Source organism: Salvelinus namaycush, chromosome 7 (assembly GCF_016432855.1).
Source record: "Salvelinus namaycush isolate Seneca chromosome 7, SaNama_1.0, whole genome shotgun sequence".
In the NCBI taxonomy this organism is placed as follows: Eukaryota; Metazoa; Chordata; class Actinopteri; order Salmoniformes; family Salmonidae; genus Salvelinus; species Salvelinus namaycush.
Genome location: NC_052313.1, coordinates 58189907 through 58206956, shown reverse-complemented (window position 1 = coordinate 58206956; position 17050 = coordinate 58189907). Strand labels below are relative to the sequence as shown.

The 17050-nt window shown below is 46.6% G+C and overlaps 1 protein-coding gene across 5 annotated transcripts; it reads right to left on the bottom strand.

Annotated features, from left to right (window-relative positions):
• Nucleotides 1–4482: 4482 nt before the first annotated feature.
• LOC120051519 (cyclin-T2-like) lies at nucleotides 4483–17020 on the bottom strand. 5 transcript variants are annotated; one of them, XM_038998432.1, is made up of 9 exons: nucleotides 16835–17020; nucleotides 16074–16155; nucleotides 12691–12819; nucleotides 12529–12589; nucleotides 11581–11643; nucleotides 11334–11379; nucleotides 8003–8166; nucleotides 7201–7295; nucleotides 4483–7059 (listed from the first exon to the last, which is right to left on the bottom strand). In XM_038998432.1, the coding sequence occupies exons 1-9, from the start codon at nucleotides 16990–16992 to the stop codon at nucleotides 5953–5955; spliced, it is 1905 nt and encodes a 634-aa protein (XP_038854360.1). In that variant the 5' UTR covers nucleotides 16993–17020; the 3' UTR covers nucleotides 4483–5952. The 5 variants fall into 5 exon arrangements, 3 of the variants coding, with proteins under 3 accessions (XP_038854360.1, XP_038854361.1, XP_038854362.1); XM_038998433.1 differs by having other exon boundaries at nucleotides 7225–7295; XR_005477273.1 differs by lacking the exons at nucleotides 4483–7059; nucleotides 7201–7295 and having other exon boundaries at nucleotides 8053–9084; nucleotides 10966–11379.
• Between the last annotated feature and the right edge of the window lie 30 nt (nucleotides 17021–17050).

Below are 17050 nucleotides of genomic sequence, written 5' to 3'. Positions count from 1 at the left end.
CCTGGTCCAAGGTAAGGACCACCTCCATAGTAACCCTGGTCCAAGGTAAGGACTACCTCCATAGTAACCCTGGTCCAAGGTAAGGACTACCTCCATAGTAACCCTGGTCCAAGGTAAGGATTACCTCCATAGTAACCCTGGTTCAAGGTAAGGACTACCTCCATAGTAACCCTGGTTCAAGGTAAGGACTACCTCCATAGTAACCCTGGTCCAAGGTAAGGACTACCTCCATAGTAACCCTGGTTCAAGGTAAGGACTACCTCCATAGTAACCCTGGTTCAAGGTAAGGACTACCTCCATAGTAACCCTGGTTCAAGGTAAGGACTACCTCCATAGTAACCCTGGTCCAAGGTAAGGACTACCTCAATAGTAACCCTGATTTAAGGTAAGGACCACCTCCATAGTAACCCTGGTCTAAGGTAAGGACTTCCTCCATGTACTGTAGAAACCCTTACAGTCGACACTGTGAAATTCAGGAAGATCCCATGGGCAGAAGAAATATAAATTCAAGTTTTGAAGACCTTTATCAAAACCTACTATTCTCTCTGTCTCTGAAGTGCCCTTTGTTCCTGACATAAGGGTTATTACTGTGTCTCTAATGAAAGCTCTCCTGAGCCAGAGGAACTGTTAGTTTAGCTCTTTAGAGAATCTAAATAGGATGAGCTGAGCTGAGCTGAGCTTGGCGCTGAACAACACCTCACCAGCAGCAGACTAATTACACTTCTGGTGAAGAGACTTCTGGTGGAGGGAGGAGGTGAGGAGACTTCTGGTGGAGGGAGGAGGTGAAGAGACTTCTGGTGGAGGGAGGAGGTGAGGAGACTTCTGGTGGAGGGAGGAGGTGAAGAGACTTCTGGTGGAGGGAGGAGGTGAGGAGACTTCTGGTGGAGGTGAGGAGACTTCTGGTGGAGGGAGGAGGTGAGGAGACTTCTGGTGGAGGGAGGAGGTGAAGAGACTTCAGGTGGAGGGAGGAGGTGAGGAGACTTCTGGTGGAGGGAGGAGGTGAGGAGACTTCTGGTAGAGGGAGGAGGTGAAGAGACTTCTGGTAGATGGAGGAGGTGAGGAGACTTCTGGTAGATGGAGGAGGTGAGGAGACTTCTGGTGGAGGGAGGAGGTGAAGAGACTTCTGGTGGAGGGAGGAGGTGAGGAGACTTCTGGTGGAGGTGAGGAGACTTCTGGTGGAGGGAGGAGGTGAGGAGACTTCTGGTGGAGGGAGGAGGTGAGGAGACTTCTGGTGGAGGGAGGAGGTGAGGAGACTTCTGGTGGAGGGAGGAGGTGAGGAGACTTCTGGTGGAGGGAGGAGGTGAAGAGACTTCTGGTGGAGGGAGGAGGTGAAGAGACTTCTGGTGGAGGGAGGGGGTGAGGAGACTTCTGGTGGAGGGAGGAGGTGAAGATACTTCTGGTGGAGGGAGGAGGTGAGGAGACTTCTGGTAGATGGAGGAGGTGAGGAGACTTCTGGTGGAGGTGAGGAGACTTCTGGTGGAGGGAGGAGGTGAAGAGACTTCTGGTGGAGGGAGGAGGTGAGGAGACTTCTGGTGGAGGGAGGAGGTGAAGAGACTTCTGGTGGAGGTGAGGAGACTTCTGGTGGAGGGAGGAGGTGAAGAGACTTCTGGTGGAGGGAGGAGGTGAGGAGACTTCTGGTAGATGGAGGAGGTGAGGAGACTTCTGGTGGAGGGAGGAGGTGAGGAGACTTCTGGTGGAGGGAGGAGGTGAAGAGACTTCTGGTAGATGGAGGAGGTGAGGAGACTTCTGGTAGATGGAGGAGGTGAGGAGACTTCTGGTGGAGGGAGGAGGTGAAGAGACTTCTGGTGGAGGGAGGAGGTGAGGAGACTTCTGGTGGAGGTGAGGAGACTTCTGGTGGAGGGAGGAGGTGAGGAGACTTCTGGTGGAGGGAGGAGGTGAGGAGACTTCTGGTGGAGGTGAGGAGACTTCTGGTGGAGGGAGGGGGTGAGGAGACTTCTGGTGGAGGGAGGAGGTGAGGAGACTTCTGGTGGAGGGAGGAGGTGAAGAGACTTCTGGAGGAGGTGAAGAGACTTCTGGAGGAGGTGAAGAGACTTCTGGAGGAGGTGAAGAGACCTCTGGTGGAGGGAGGGGGTGAGGAGACCTCTGGTGGAGGGAGGGGGTGAGGAGACTTCTGGTGGAGGGAGGAGGTGAAGAGACCTCTGCTTCGTTAGACATTACGAGGTGAGGTGATGGATGGAATTTCAAACAAGACACTCACCAAGCCAGGCTGTGAACCGCACGCAACTCACCCAGTGATCAGCCACCCGTGTTCTCAGAGGGCTGTGATTGTGAGCCTGAGTGGTTCCTGTTTATCTGCTCACACACAAGACAAGACACTGTTTGTTTGCACTGTTGAAGACACTGGATGCAGTCATAGAGGCATTCTTGAACGTACATGTAACACATGTACAACTGTTGATTGAATATTCTCTACGACAGTGTACTCTACATTCACTGCCATAGTATTTGTTAACCTAAATATCAACACTAAAATTAGTGTACTTTGCTCTCTGTCCTCTCTCTAACTCTGCCCTGGCCTAGACACAGCCCAGCTCAAATAGGTCACACTATGGGCCATAATTAGTTGAAATGTCAAAGATGGTGAATTATTGATGACAAGGGAGGAAACCTCAAATTGACTGGTTTCAACCGGTTTTTAAAGGGACAGCTGGAGCTTTGGGGACAGTTATATTTGGGGACACTTTTGCAAAGTTTCACCAAATAAATATTTGCTTGAGTTTTGCACTCTGTGAGCAAGGCAAGACTGCATTGTCCCCAGAACATATGATTGTTTTTGCCAGCTGGGGACTTTGTGGAGAAGTGAACCATGAATTTATTTCTGACTGAGGGACATATTGTATGATGATATTAATCCCCTATGTAACTACCTACACCTGCTAGTTCTGCTGAGTCTGTACTGAGCTGGCAGAATGAAGCACCTGGATGATCCAAATAAGACCAGGATGTTACTTCCGTAATACATCCATGAGCACAATACAGTGACAACGGCCATTAATCAGACGGTCAGTGCCGGCGCTACCGGGTGGCAAAACCGGGCTTGGACCCCCAGATAGATTTTGGCCCAAATTGACACTTTTCTTTCGATTGGCGAGAGATTTTCATGCGAATGTTAAAAAAACGGCATATAAACAATATGCGCATTTCCCAACCAGTGAGGTTTCCGTCAAATTGACTTGTCGCCTATAAAAGTCTGTGCGTGATGGACGAAGTGCACATAAAATTACGTTTTGCTGTTATATTCGCATGTACCGAATAAAAAATACAAGTTAAATTGATGTCCAACACATTTTCAACAATACTGATGATTTCTCACAAAGAAAATGTTGCGTTATATAGCGGGTGTACCAACTCTGGTAATGGCATGTGCGCTCCAGTCAACCGCTCACAGATACACTACCTACATGATCAGATTATTATGGACAACAGAGAGAGATTATTCTATCATCATGTCACCAGAATAAAGAACCTCGATATTTATTGGAAAGGGGCATCAAGCTCATCACCTTGCTCTTTCACCACTGTGAATTTCATCATCTATTTCATCTGTAGCCTGACTGCATGCTTTCCGATGAGAAGTACTTCATACTTCGATATGATAGTTACTATACCAATATTTGCGCATAAAATCGTTTCCACCTACATTTCTAATACCGACACAAATAGATCCCACCTTGTCTAGGGTATTTTGTTTACCGACAAATGTTCCGTCTGCATTAGATCTGTCATTACATGTTTGATCAGACACATTACTTTAGTCGCATAATAAAAGATTGGATCATGGAAACCTGGCTACAGAGATTGAAATAAATTGTTCACTTTTGCACACAGCTACAGCTAATAATAGGCTAGCTAGCGGCTAGTTCCGTTAAGTGTTGGTAGCGGCACGCCAAGAGCCTTCTCTCTCTTGACATAACTCTACAACAATACATTCCAACTATGGAATCCATATTAGCAAGTCCCTTAGTTTTCAGACGGGGGAGACTTCCTGATATATGCGGTCGAAAGGAATAGGCAAAGTTCGACTGGTTTGTTCTGGTCAATATTATTATTGTATTTTTTATTTAACTAGGCAAGTCAGTTAAGAACAAATTCTTATCTACAATGACGGCCTACCCCGGACGATGCTGGGCCAATTGTGCGCCGCCCAATCACGGCCGGATGTGAAACAGCCTGGATTCGAACCAGGGACTGTAGTGAGATGCTGTGCCTTAGACCGCTGCGCCACTCGGGATACCCCGTTATATTTTAATCTTTCAAAAGATCTGATTGGTCAAAAGACCAAATTAGCACCAAAATATTTGAATTGGGCTGCCGGTGTAAACGCAATCATAACTGCTCCATGGTCTTTTTGCAAGACCAAGGGATGACAACTAATCAATGATTGAACAGCACCACCCAGTGGATGTATGAGGTAGCACAAATAACCATTATAAAATACACAAGACCATGATGTGTTTGTGTGTAAAAACGAGTTTTACACGTTTATTTGGGTTCCCAGTACACACATTAAGGATTTGTTCAATAGTGTCCGCTTTAGGACCTCCTAATACACTGTTATGGCAGAATAGAATGTGTGGTCTGAGGGTGTAACAAGTCAACCGACTAGCTAGTTATAACTCAGAACTGCAGTCCTATATACAATCACCTCTAGAGATATTTTCATAGGATGGCGGTTGGTTAATTAGACATTTATCAATATTGAAGAATAGCGACTTGTTGACGACTTGTTACAATCACAAGGCTTTTTGTAAATATGCCGAGATCTTTTTAAATGCACTTCACAGCAGATATAACGTAAACTTCTTTTATAGCTCTAGAATAATCTGCTGTATGTTTTAGAGGCACAGCCTTTGGCATCCACTTAGTTGGACAGTAGACAGCATATGGCCCAGTCCCCAATCGACCCCTAGACCCTAAGCACTTGAGATCCCACAAGCGCATAAGGGTGTCTCTCTCAAAAAGGCACACTATTCCCTATGTAGTACACTACTTTTGACCAGAACCCAGTGTTTTTCCCAGCTGGGAACTTTGCAGGCCCTGGTCAAAAAGGAGTGCCCTACATAGGGAATAGGGTGCCATTTTGGACACAACCATAGGGTGTTGATCTGGGAAAGGGCCTTTGTATGTCCTCTGAATAGCCATGTGTGATGAGTTGGATTGCCATCATATACAATGTGTGTCCTCCCATTAGAAGACAAGCACACTGAAACAGCCTCTACGGTAAGATAGATGCTGTACTTCTGCAGCCTTCAACCAACAAAATGACAGAAATTATACATCTCTACAGATACAGGTATTATGCCAAGAGGAAGATTTATTTCGTTCTTTATATCAAAAAAGTTTCAAGACCTGAGTATTTCAAGGAATAAGTTTGTTTCTTAACGTACAAAAACGTACACGCATTTACGTGGACACTGAACCGCCACCAGGCTGCTATCTTTCCTTATGTGATTGAAACATGCACATCATTAATAACAAATAAAAAGACAGACTTCTCTTTCTCTCCTTAAAAGAACAGAATTAAAATCTGGAATTTTGTCAATCACAGAACCAGTGAACGTGGCTCCCAGGGTTTTTAGCAAGCAGACAAGTAGCATTACAGCACTGTGTATATATCATGTTGTGGACATTTCTGAAGATCCTTAAAGCATCAGTAATTATTACCGTGTGTGGACAGGACTGACTGACTGGGTGATGAAGTTACTTTCACATAACTTCAAAGTTATAAAATCATTTTTTACTTGTTTTTAAATCATAAAAACCTTTTTTCAGAATTATTTTCTCTCTATCCAACAACTCCTGCCTAGCCTACTATCCAGATCTGTTTGTCCAGTCTTGCCAACTCAAATGTCAAGCCAAACATGTTTGGACAGAGTTGGCAAGAGAGCCAAACCGCCTGCACCCAGGCTAAACAACTAACTCTGTCTGAATTTACAGGTTCATTCCCTGGGCACTTAACAGAGAGTCCAGCATGTCAAAAGTGTCTTTGTAGTCGGTGTGTTGGCCGTTAGACCCCAGCACTCCATTTGACCCCTCCGGGCCACCGTGGTGTCTCTCCAAAGTCCTCGGGCCGCCACCACCGTCTGAAGAGTAGTGGGAGGAGCCTCCGGCACCTTTGGAACTCCTGCTGCTCTTAGCAGAGTGGTGGTGGTTGTTGTGACTACTGACGTCAGGGTTGGCCCGTTTCCTGGAGGAGGAACTGGAGCCCCCCAGGTCGCTACCATGGCCCCCGAGGACTCTGAGTGCCAGGGCGGGGTCGATGGCCCCTCGCCCGTTCCCGCTGAGGGAATAGGGGTGCGAGTGGCCGTGCTTGGGGTGTCTGCTGGGGCCAGAGTGGTCTTTGTACTTCTCTTTGCCCTGTGGGACACCAACATGGCCGCCCTGGTCCCTCTCAGCTGATACTTTGATTCTCATCTTTAGCTCCTCGTTGCTGGCCGCAACGCCGTTCTCAACCGCCGAGGCCTGTGGTGGGAGACCTCGTGTCTTTTTAGAGCTGGCCTTGTCCCTCCTGCTGTCCCCATGCTGGGGGACACCCTGCCCAGGCTGGGAGCGTCTTTTATGGGACTGGTGGTGAGGGAGGGCGGGGGACTGGTACATGTCCACACCGCTCTGCTCCTCTCGAACACCGTTCTGCAGGTCTGCTGCCTGTTTCTCTCTGTACTTATCCAGGGAGAGTTTCTGTGGGGGGCGGGTGAAGGGCGAGGGGTTATTGGGCAGGGCCTGTGGATGCTTGCCTGCACTGGCCGTTTTGTGTTCGTGTTTGCCTGATGGGTACTTTGAAGGGATGGCTTGAGGAAGAAAGGCAAGGCCCTGGTCCAGCCCCAGCAGCTCAGCGTGGTCCCCAGCCAGGGCCTGGTAGGGAGGGAACGGGATAGACATGTCATCTAGCGAAGCCATCTCCCCAGAGTCTGACAGAGACGAAGAGAAGAATGAGTTGCTGCCGGCCACACCGGTGATGCCGTCCAATGAGGAGGTCCCTTGGAAGGAGGTGTCGCCCGTTTGGCTGTCCATCTTGGGCTTCTTGGCAGCTTGCGTGGCCTGGAAAAGCGATGTGGTGAAATTCAGTTAAAAAAGGGCAACACCAAACAATTCCACCCCAAATGTCAGTCAATATTCAGAAAACCAATCTGATGAAACAGTGAAGTAGTAGCTACTAGGGCTAAATGCTGGAACACTTACACCAGTTGTGAGAGCAGAACCTACCCTCCAGTTACGTATCCTTTTCAGCCTGCTGGGCGTCTTCTCCAGAATCTGCAGGAATTCATTGGTCAGCTCTACGTCAGACACAAAGACAACTATTAGAACCCTGAAGGAAGTGACGGGTCGGCTCTACGTCAGACACAAAGACAACTATTAGAACCCTGAAGGAAGTGACGGGTCGGCTCTACGTCAGACACAAAGACAACTATTAGAACCCTGAAGGAAGTGACGGGTCGGCTCTACGTCAGACACAAAGACAACTATTAGAACCCTGAAGGAAGTGACGGGTCGGCTCTACGTCAGACACAAAGACAACTATTAGAACCCTGAAGGAAGTGACGGGTCGGCTCTACGTCAGACACAAAGACAACTATTAGAACCCTGAAGGAAGTGACGGGTCGGCTCTACGTCAGACACAAAGACAACTATTAGAACCCTGAAGGAAGTGACGGGTCGGCTCTACGTCAGACACAAAGACAACTATTAGAACCCTGAAGGAAGTGACGGGTCGGCTCTACGTCAGACACAAAGACAACTATTAGAACCCTGAAGGTTCAATCCCTGCATCCGCCTTCATCACATTATATCCCCCTGCGTTTCTGTGCAGTCTGAGTAAACAAGAAATACTAAACAGAGGGTGGAATTCCACTATAGAACCCCGAAGGTCTTGGGTTCAACACCTTCAATCAAGTGTTCCCAATTTCAACCTTCCTGGCTTATATCCCCCTACGAGGGTGGAATTCCACGGTCCCTAAAATAAGAAGAGTAAAATGTTTCTGACCGTCCAGCAGTGTGAGCGTGACGGTGCGGTCCAGATACTCCCACCAGTGTTTCCCGTCAGTGGAGACCGGGATCTCCCAGTTGGACCATTTACAGGCCAGGTGGATACAGACGCAGGCGATGACTGTGGGCTTGTGCTGCAGGCAGAACGTGGTGAGGTGGAGGCTGTCGGAGGGAAGACCACAGAGGAGACGCCCATTAGCTACAGTTCTAGGGTTGGAATACAGGACATTAGCACTAGCCCTGGGACATGGCTGAAGACCCTATGGAAGTGGTTTTCAAACCTTTCCCCGGGAACTCACAGACCTTTCACAATTTTGTTGCAGCCCTGAACTAGCGCACGGATTCACCTAATCAAGGACTTGACGACTAGTTGACAAATGGATTCACCTAATCAAGGACTTGTCAACTAGTCGTCAAGTGGATTCACCTAATCAAGGACTTGATGACTAGTTGACAAGTGGATTCACCTAATCAAGGACTTGTCAACTAATCGTCAAGTTGAATCAGGTGTGCTAGTTTTGAAGGGCTGGGCGTCCCCAAGGAGAGGTTTGAACCTCTTCTCTATGGTGTCTCTAGACTAGAGCCATGTCTCTGGTCTAATAAAGCTCAAGAGTACAACTGATCTGCATGCATACAGTACATAGTATAATACTGCCTTCATATTCCAGACTGTTGAGAGTGAGTGGCAGAGGCACGTACCCCGGTGGTTTTCTATGATGGATGATCGTGGCTGTTTCTCTTACCATTTCATACAGAATCTTACCGTAGAAAACTGATACATTGAGGACAACCCTAGATGGTAAACGTGTTCTTTGAGAGTACTGAGCATTTTTATTGGGATCAAGCTTGTTTCCTAAAGATAATTGATGTCCACCATCCACCGGCTTTGTTCCAGTCCAGCCTGTCAAGTTATGCCATCTCTCTCATACCTTTGCCAACTTTCTTTTTAAATGTCCTTTTTCAAAATAGTTCAATAGTCTTGCATTGCAAAAATCTGGGCAATACATTAATTATGGAAGTATCCTTTTGACTTTGTAAAAAAAAAACATTTGTTGCCCTCTGTCCAGACATTGTATATTGCTGTTGATAGGATAGCAACATTATTAATCTAAGTCAGGGCAAGTAACAGTTACTAAAATAAAAAGTAGGAAAATAATGAATCTATAATGAACTGTAATGTTTAGATTCTACTAAGGTAAAGAAGAGGATACCTATAGCATACAAGTCATTCATATATTAGAGAGAATTATGGATGATCATTTTACTACTGGAGTATTAGGTGTGTCAATTATTACTAAGAATTTGCTTGTTACCCTTATATACACTGCTCAAAAAAATAAAGGGAACACTTAAACAACACAATGTAACTCCAAGTCAATCACACTTCTGTGAAATCAAACTGTCCACTTAGGAAGCAACACTGATTGACAATAAATTTCACATGCTGTTGTGCAAATGGAATAGACAACAGGTGGAAATTATAGGCAATTAGCAAGACACCCCCAATAAAGGAGTGGTTCTGCAGGTGGTGACCAAAGACCACTTCTCAGTTCCTATGCTTCCTGGCTGATGTTTTGGTCACTTTTGAATGCTGGCGGTGCTTTCACTCTAGTGGTAGCATGAGACGGAGTCTACAACCCACACAAGTGGCTCAGGTAGTGCAGCTCATCCAGGATGGCACATCAATGCGAGCTGTGGCAAGAAGGTTTGCTGTGTCTGTCAGCGTAGTGTCCAGAGCATGGAGGCGCTACCAGGAGACAGGCCAGTACATCAGGAGACGTGGAGGAGGCCGTAGGAGGGCAACAACCCAGCAGCAGGACCGCTACCTCCGCCTTTGTGCAAGGAGGAGCACTGCTAGAGCCCTGCAAATGACCTCCAGCAGGCCACAAATGTGCATGTGTCTGCTCAAACGGTCAGAAACAGACTCCATGAGGGTGGTATGAGGGCCCGACGTCCACAGGTGGGGGTTGTGCTTACAGCCCAACACCGTGCAGGACGTTTGGCATTTGCCAGAGAACACCAAGATTGGCAAATTCGCCACTGGCGCCCTGTGCTCTTCACAGATGAAAGCAGGTTCACACTGAGCACATGAGCACACGTGACAGACGTGACAGAGTCTGGAGATGCCGTGGAGAACGTTCTGCTGCCTGCAACATCCTCCAGCATGACCGGTTTGGCGGTGGGTCAGTCATGGTGTGGGGTGACATTTCTTTGGGGGGCCGCACAGCCCTCCATGTGCTCGCCAGAGGTAGCCTGACTGCCATTAGGTACCGAGATGAGATCCTCAGACCCCTTGTGAGACCATATGCTGGTGCGGTTGGCCCTGGGTTCCTCCTAATGCAAGACAATGCTAGACCTCATGTGGCTGGAGTGTGTCAGCAGTTCCTGCAAGAGGAAGGCATTGATGCTATGGACTGGCCCACCCGTTCCCCAGACCTGAATCCAATTGAGCACATCTGGGACATCATGTCTCGCTCCATCCACCAACGCCACGTTGCACCACAGACTGTCCAGGAGTTGGCGGATGCTTTAGTCAAGGTCTGGGAGGAGATCCCTCAGGAGACCATCCGCCACCTCATCAGGAGCATGCCCAGGCATTGTAGGGAGGTCATACAGGCACGTGGAGGCCACACACACTACTGAGCCTCATTTTGACTTGTTTTAAGGACATTACATCAAAGTTGGATCAGCCTGTAGTGTGGTTTTCCACTTTAATTTTGAGTGTGACTCCAAATCCAGACCGCCATGGGTTGATAAATTTGATTTCCATTGATAATTTTTGTGTGATTTTGTTGTCAGCACATTCAACTATGTAAAGAAAAAAGTATTTAATAAGAATATTTCATTCATTCAGATCTAGGATGTGTTATTTTAGTGTTCCCTTTATTTTTTTGAGCAGTGTATATTAGCTTCTATTTGTCAAACATAAATCAAGAAAAAAAAAACGTTATTAATACTTACCGGGACAGATGCTATAGTTTACATCTTTTCACTGATCTTTAGTGGCAAGCTATATTCAGGCTACCAATTGTGTTTTAGGAAGGAGGAGACATATGCACTCTGTAGCAACCAAACGGTCAGTGAGGACAGTCTACAGCACCACCAACACGTTCACATTGTGCATTCAACCCCTATGTGCCAACACTGAGCCCTTGTACAATACACCGCACTGCTGCAGCCTGGCTGGCTGGTACCGCCCCTAGGGGTTTCCCAGAAACCTGCCTGGCGCAAAGAGGGCGTTGGACACAGGAAGGGGGACCTGCCAGTACAGGAAGCTATAGTGTGCCATCACAGTGCAACATAGTGGGGGGCGGGGTCAGGATAACAACCTGTTGGTAGCCATGAAATAGGAAGTCTGTGCCAAATCCTTGCTTGCTGTAATAGAAGGAAGAGAGGGGTCAAAGGTTAGCTCGGAGTCTCAGACAAGCACTGGAATGAAATAAAATGAAAACATTATTAGAACTGGTTACTACATACAGCAGAGGTTTAATAAAAGTATAAGTGTCTGTGTTGGGGTGTGTGTGTCAAAGATGAGAGAAGGTGATAAGATGGAAAGACACAGGAAGAAGGCTGTACCTCGCACTAGCTGGGAACATCTCACAACATCAGTGTGAGGATGTTCAATTGTTATTTCAAAACCTGAAAACAATGTAATGGAACATGATTAGACATTCCAAAGCCCACTGGCCATCCAGATGCAAATGAACCAAAAAGTACCACGACTACGTCCCAAATGGCACCCCATTCCCTTTATAGTGCACTACTTTAGACCAGGGCCCACTGGGGTAGTGCACTATTTTAGACCAGGGCCCACTGGGGTAGTGCACTATTTTAGACCAGGGCCCACTGGGGTAGTGCACTACTTTTGACCAGGGCCCACTGGGGTAGTGCACTACTTTTGACCAGGGCCCACTGGGGTAGTGCACTACTTTAGACCAGGGCCCACTGGGGTAGTGCACTACTTTTGACCAGGGCCCACTGGGGTAGTGCACTACTTTAGACCAGGGCCCACTGGGGTAGTGCACTACTTTAGACCAGGGCCCACTGGGGTAGTGCACTACTTTAGACCAGGGCCCACTGGGGTAGTGCACTATTTTAGACCAGGGCCCACTGGGGTAGTGCACTATTTTAGACCAGAGCCCACTGGGGTAGTGCACTATTTTAGACCAGGGCCCACTGGGGTAGTGCACTACTTTAGACCAGGGCCCACTGGGGTAGTGCACTACTTTAGACCAGGACCCACTGGGGTAGTGCACTACTTTAGACCAGGACCCACTCGGGTAGTGCACTATTTTAGACCAGGGCCCACTGGGGTAGTGCACTACTTTAGACCAGGGCCCACTGGGGTAGTGCACTACTTTAGACCAGGGCCCACTGAGGTAGTGCACTATTTTAGACCAGTGCCCACTGGGGTAGTGCCCTTGTACAATAAAAGCATGTTACTGTGTGTAAAGCATAGGGTGCCCTTTGGGATGCGGCCCCATGAAGTTTCCATGTATCATCCATCTATAGACAGATCCTTACCTAGCGTCTGCAGTACTATCGTTTCTAGTATCACCAGCTCCTGAGCTTGCTGATGGTATGCCTAAAGTTCAACAGATTTCATATTTGTAATGTGTCTCTCTCTCAATATCACCATGACAAGAGATCCACATCACAACACCCAGCTACAGAGGCCTCACTTACATTGCTCTTGGTGTCTAGTGGGGCATCCTGGGGGTTGACGCAGGCGTGGGCCACTTTGATGACATGTTCAAGCTTCCTAGGTTGTTCCTCCACCTTCGCAGCCAGGAACAAGGTTGTTTGGGAGATGATCTGTAGAAATAAAGACATTAAGGTTGGGCGGTATCCAGGTTGTCATATCGTCATACCGTCCTTCACTCATCCCAGGATTTACGCTATTACAGGCTTAGTGCACAAGGGCGCGCCAAAAAACGGGGTGAAAATGCCTATTGGAAGTCTATTACCAGAATGCTAACATAATGAGCACAAGTAATAGTGAGGCTCCTAGCTAAATATGCTATCGAGCACAAAAAAAATGTTTTCTTCAAAAACAGGCAGTCCAGCTCATAAAGTTAGACATATACAGGAAGGAGCTACAGCGGGGCGGCAGGTAGCCTAGTGATTAGAGTGTTGGACTAGTAACCAAAAGGTTGCGGTTAGAGCGTTGGACTATAACCGAAAGGTTGGAAGATCGAATCCCCGAGCTGACAAGGTAAAAATCTGTCGTTCTGCCCCTGAACAAGGCAGTTAACCCACTGTTCCTAGGCCATCATTGAAAATAAGAATTTGTTCTTAACTGACTTGCCTAGTTAAATAAAAGGTATAAAAAGTCATTTTTGGTAAGTTTGTACATTTACAAGGGAATGTGAATTAGAGACATTGTGCAAATGAACAATACTGGTTGTGGAGCAGCATGTGTCCACGCTATGTATGTGTGGAGTCTGGAGTCGCTAGGCCAACGGGCCTGCTTGCTCTGAGAAGATAGGGGAGAAGCAGACGGGCCCAGAATGGAGAGGAAAAACGCAAGGATTTGTTTTTTTATTTCACCTTTATTTAACCAGGTAGGCTAGTTGAGAACAAGTTCTCATTTACAACTGCGACCTGGCCAAGATAAAGCACAGCAGTTCGACACATACAACAACAGAGTTACACATGGAATAAACAAACATACAGTCAATAATACAGTAGAAAAAGTCTATATACAATGTGTGTGCAAATGAGGTAAGATAAGGGAGGTAAGGCAAAGAATAGACCATGGTGGCGAAGTAATTACAATATAGCAATTAAACACTGGAATGGTAGATGTGCAGAAGATAAATGTGCAAGTAGAGATACTGGGGTGCAAAGGAGCAAGAAATAAATAAACACAGAATGGGGATGAGGTAGTTGGATGGGCTATTTACAGATGGGCTATGTACAGGTGCAGTGATCTGTGAGCTGCTCTGACAGCTGGTGCTTAAAGCTAGTGAGGGAGATATGAGTCTCCAGCTTCAGTGATTTTTGCAGTTCGTTCCAGTCATAGGCGGCAGAGAACTGGAAGGAAAGGCGGCCAAAGGAGGAATTGGCTTTGGGGGTGACCAGTGAGATATACCTGCTGGAGCGCGTGCTACGGGTGGGTGCTGCTATGGTGACCAGTGAGCTGAGATAAGGCTGGCCTTTACCTAACAGCGACTTGTAGACGACCTGGAGCCAGTGGGTTTGGCGACGAGTATGAAGCGAGGGCCAGCCAACAAGAGCATACAGGTCACAGTGGTGGGTAGTATATGGGGCTTTGGTGACAAAACAGATGGCACTGTGATAAACTCTACTCAACAAATTGGATGCAGTCTTGGGGGCTATTTTATAAATGACATCGCCGAAGTCGAAGATCGGTAGGATGGTCAGTTTTACGAGGGTGTTTAGCAGCATGAGTGAAGGATGCTTTGTTGCGAAATAGGAAGCCAATTCTAGATAACATTTTGGATTGGAGATGCTTAATGCGAGTCTGGAAGGAGAGTTTACAGTCTAACCAGACACCTAAGTATTTGTAGTTGTCCACATATTCTAAGTCAGAACTGTCCAGAGTAGTGATGCTGGACTGGCGGGCAGGTGCAGGCAGTGATCGGTTGAAGAGCATGCATTTAGTTTTACTTGCATTTAAAGAGCAGTTGGAGGCCACGGAAGGAGAGTTGTATGGCATTGAAGCTTGTCTGGAGGTTAGTTAACACAGTGTCCAAAGAAGGGCCAGAAGTATACAGAATGGTGTCGTCTGCGTAGAGGTGGATCATAAAATCCCCAGCAGCAAGAGCGACATCATTGATGTATACAGAGAAGAGAGTCGGCCCGAGAATTTAACCCTGTGGCACCCCCATAGAGACTGCCAGAGGTCCGGACCACAGGCCCTCCGATCAAGCTGCAGTGGCAGCTGTACAGATAACTCATCCAAAGGCTTTGACACCTCAAATGCCACTACGACATTGCTCGTCCTATATATTTCTTAATTCCATAATTTTACATGTGTGTATTGTTGTGAATTGTTAGATACTACTGCACTGTTGGAGCTAGGAACACAAGTATTTCCCTACACCTGCAATAACATCTGCTTAACATGTGACCAATAAAATGTGATTTGATTGATGAGAATTCACACATTATCAGCAGACAGCGCTCTGACTGATGTGTAGTTACTTTAGTAGCCAGCCTACTTCTCTCTGGTAAAACGCCAGATTAACTGGCTACATTCTTTCTATGATAAACAGAAATATGATGGCCATGCATCGTTTTCGCAAAAAAAATACATTGCTTTTTAAAATTGTAAGCTCATTAGCCTACTTGTGTGGCTGCCAGCCAAATAGCATTGCAATTCTGTCGTCATCAGATGAAAATTATGCTTATTTTCTGCCGAATGTGTTGTATTTTCTGTGAAGAAAAACTATAGTTGCACATCCCCGATCACTCCATTGAGGCAAAACACACTTGACTTTCAATATAAAACACGACCTCTGTCTATACACAGTTGGATTCACCTGCTCCCACTTTTGCTATTTACAAACATGTGACTGGCTCAACTGTTCTGGGCGAACTATGGTAGGGAACTAGTGTAGGTAGTCCAGTGTGGCTCAGCTGGTAAAACATGGGGCTTGCAACGCCAGGGTTGTGGATTCGATTCTCACAGGGGACCAGTACGAAAACGTATGCGCTTACTACTACTGTAAGTCGCTCTGGATAAGAGCATCTGCTAAATCACTCAAATGTACAAGTTGACTGCAGGTATTTACTTAAAAAGTAGCTACAAATATTAAAACGTATAGAAAAACTTCTATTAAATAGAGAGCACTGAACTGGCTATTTCCAAATAACCCGGTATACTGCCCAAGACTACAAGAACACCCCTCAGATCTCCCTTGTAGATAGAAGTTAGCCTTGTCCCAGATCTGTTTGTGTTGCAAGTCATTGTCACACCAAGCACAATGACTATAGGGGTTGGCAAGACAGCACAACGAGATATAGGAAGAGGCTAGATTGAGAGTTAGAGAATGAAAACACAAAAAAAAATCTATGTTACAATTGAGATGGTGATTACTTACATTCCTATGAAACTTAGTGAAAGAGTGAATCATATAAAATCTATGCATGTAAACGATTGCAGTGTTGATGATGAGTTGAGAGCTGAATACAAGGGTTAAGGAATTCCAAGTGATATGCGGAAACAACAGGAATACTGCAATCAATGCATAAACTATTCTAACATCATAGCTGGCTGATGTCATTTACCGGTAGTTGGGTGACAATCCACCTAGCTTTGTTCCCATCTCAGCTAGTTAGCTCAGGTTCACTAACGTTACTCCAATAATGAGACGCAGCTGACCAAGATGTCACAACTAACTACCTCGTGACATAACAAACCATATTATATATGTTCATAAAAATGATTAACTAATAGTTACTCGTACATCCAGCCGGCGGAGTAGACGATAACAGAGCTGCTAAGGCGAACGTCTAGCAGGCCAAAATAACAGCTACAGTTAGCTGATCACATAACAGAACGAGGTTAGCATGGTGCGTTAGCTATCTAGTTAGCTGAAGAACTAGCTAGCGTAACAACCTCAACGGTTAGGGTTACTGCGTTTGGTATCCTATTTTGTAATCCAACCAAGACATAACGTTAGTCGAAGTAAAACATTCAACTTGTATTTTAAATGGACACCTTTAGCTGTGTTTCAGTTACTTGCAAAGAAAGGTAGCTGGCTACTAGGTACCAAGCTAACAAACGGCACAACCATTTTGGGTAGCTAGTTAGCCTAGCTGCCACATAGCGGGCTGAAAGCCTCATTTTCAGAAAGGATACACGTTGAGTCTCTGGCCCATATCCTGAATTAGGTTGGCGGCTTGCTGTCGGTAAGAAAGTTCCCTATCAGATTCGACTCCACTGCGGCGGGACGGCGTTGTTTCTAGTTGCTCCCGGGAAAAGAGCCATTTCGAAGAAGGTCCCCGGTGCACCGCCATTGCGCTCCAACAACTAACCCCTGGTGGCTCGAGGGGGTAGGGAGCGTAGGAAATAAAA

Coding starts and splice junctions, on each gene's coding strand:
- LOC120051519 (XM_038998432.1), bottom strand. CDS start 16,992: ATGGCGGTGCACCGGGGACCTTCTTCGAAATGGCTCTTTTCCCGGGAG. Junction 12,820..16,073: donor TCACTAAGTTTCATAGGAAT/GTAAGTAATCAC, acceptor TTATTTCTACAG/ATCATCTCCCAAACAACCTT. Junction 12,590..12,690: donor CACTAGACACCAAGAGCAAT/GTAAGTGAGGCC, acceptor GTTGAACTTTAG/GCATACCATCAGCAAGCTCA.